The sequence below is a fragment of the Alligator sinensis genome, unplaced genomic scaffold, assembly GCF_000455745.1.
Source record: "Alligator sinensis unplaced genomic scaffold, ASM45574v1 scaffold1667_1, whole genome shotgun sequence".
Taxonomy (NCBI): domain Eukaryota; kingdom Metazoa; phylum Chordata; order Crocodylia; family Alligatoridae; genus Alligator; species Alligator sinensis.
The window spans coordinates 986,194-987,072 of record NW_005842504.1 but is presented as its reverse complement, the minus strand read 5'-3'; the positions used below and the strand labels follow the sequence as shown (position 1 = coordinate 987,072).

Here is an 879-nt window from a genome sequence, read left to right as displayed (position 1 = left end):
GGGGGGCGGGTCCAAAGGGGCGGGGGGGGCTGCCCCGCCACAGGCCCCGAGGACGCCGAGACCTTCGCCATCGAGATGAGCGGGCTGCTGGCCGAGCTGCGCTGCCCCTACCCTGCCCTCACGACCGGGCCCCCTGCCGCCCGGCTGGCCCGGCCCCAGGCCTGCCTCCAGCTGCTGGGTAGGTGAGGCGGGGAGCGGGGGCAGGACCCCTGTGTCACTCCCCCAACCCTGTGTGCTGTACATTAAACCGTAGCCACCCTGCTTCCCCGGCCCTGTGTCTTCCTCTGTCTCCCGCCTCCCTAGGCCTGGCTCACGAGGGCTGGCAGAGCTCTCGTGCATCGCACGGGGCCTCGTGTGAGGCGGAGATTTCTAAGCTGGAGCGCTGGATCCCATGGCGAGTCCAGGTCAGGGATCCTCCATCCAGACCTGGGATCTGCGCATGGCGGGTGGACCCCAGGGGGTACATTGTGGCTGCCCTCGTGCGTCGCACGGGGCGGTGGAGATTCCCAGGATGGAGCACCGGGGCCAGGTCCCCCCCCCCACCGGATCCCAAGGGGAGTCCAGGCCAGGGATGGCCCCCCTAGTCCTGGGATCCGTGCACGGGGGGTGGACCCCTGGGGCTGCATCGTGACTGCCCTCGTGCGTCGCACGGGGCCTCAGGTGAGCTGGAGATTCCCAGGCTGGAGCAGTGATCCCAGGGGGAGTCTATGCCCCCGGGGGGACATGGCGGCTGTCCTCGTGCAACAGGGGGGCCTCCCCAGGGCTCCTGGCCAGAGGTGGGGCAGGATGGCCGGGGATTGGCTCAGAGGCGGGTGGAAAAGGACGGGGCCCTCCCCATTGGGCGGGGGGGGATCCAGCCGGGGCGGGCGCTGATTGGGT

The 879-nt window shown here is 70.9% G+C and overlaps 1 protein-coding gene across 1 annotated transcript in view; it reads left to right on the top strand.

The window, feature by feature from the left end:
- FAM98C (family with sequence similarity 98 member C) overlaps positions 1 to 879 on the top strand; it is a 5,370-nt gene that overhangs the window by 1,087 nt on the left and 3,404 nt on the right. Inside the window, exons 2-3 of the mRNA XM_025213075.1 lie at positions 44 to 178; positions 304 to 404. Of these exons, the coding sequence (XP_025068860.1) occupies positions 44 to 178; positions 304 to 404 (236 nt within the window). The remainder of the gene's footprint in view (positions 1 to 43; positions 179 to 303; positions 405 to 879) is intronic.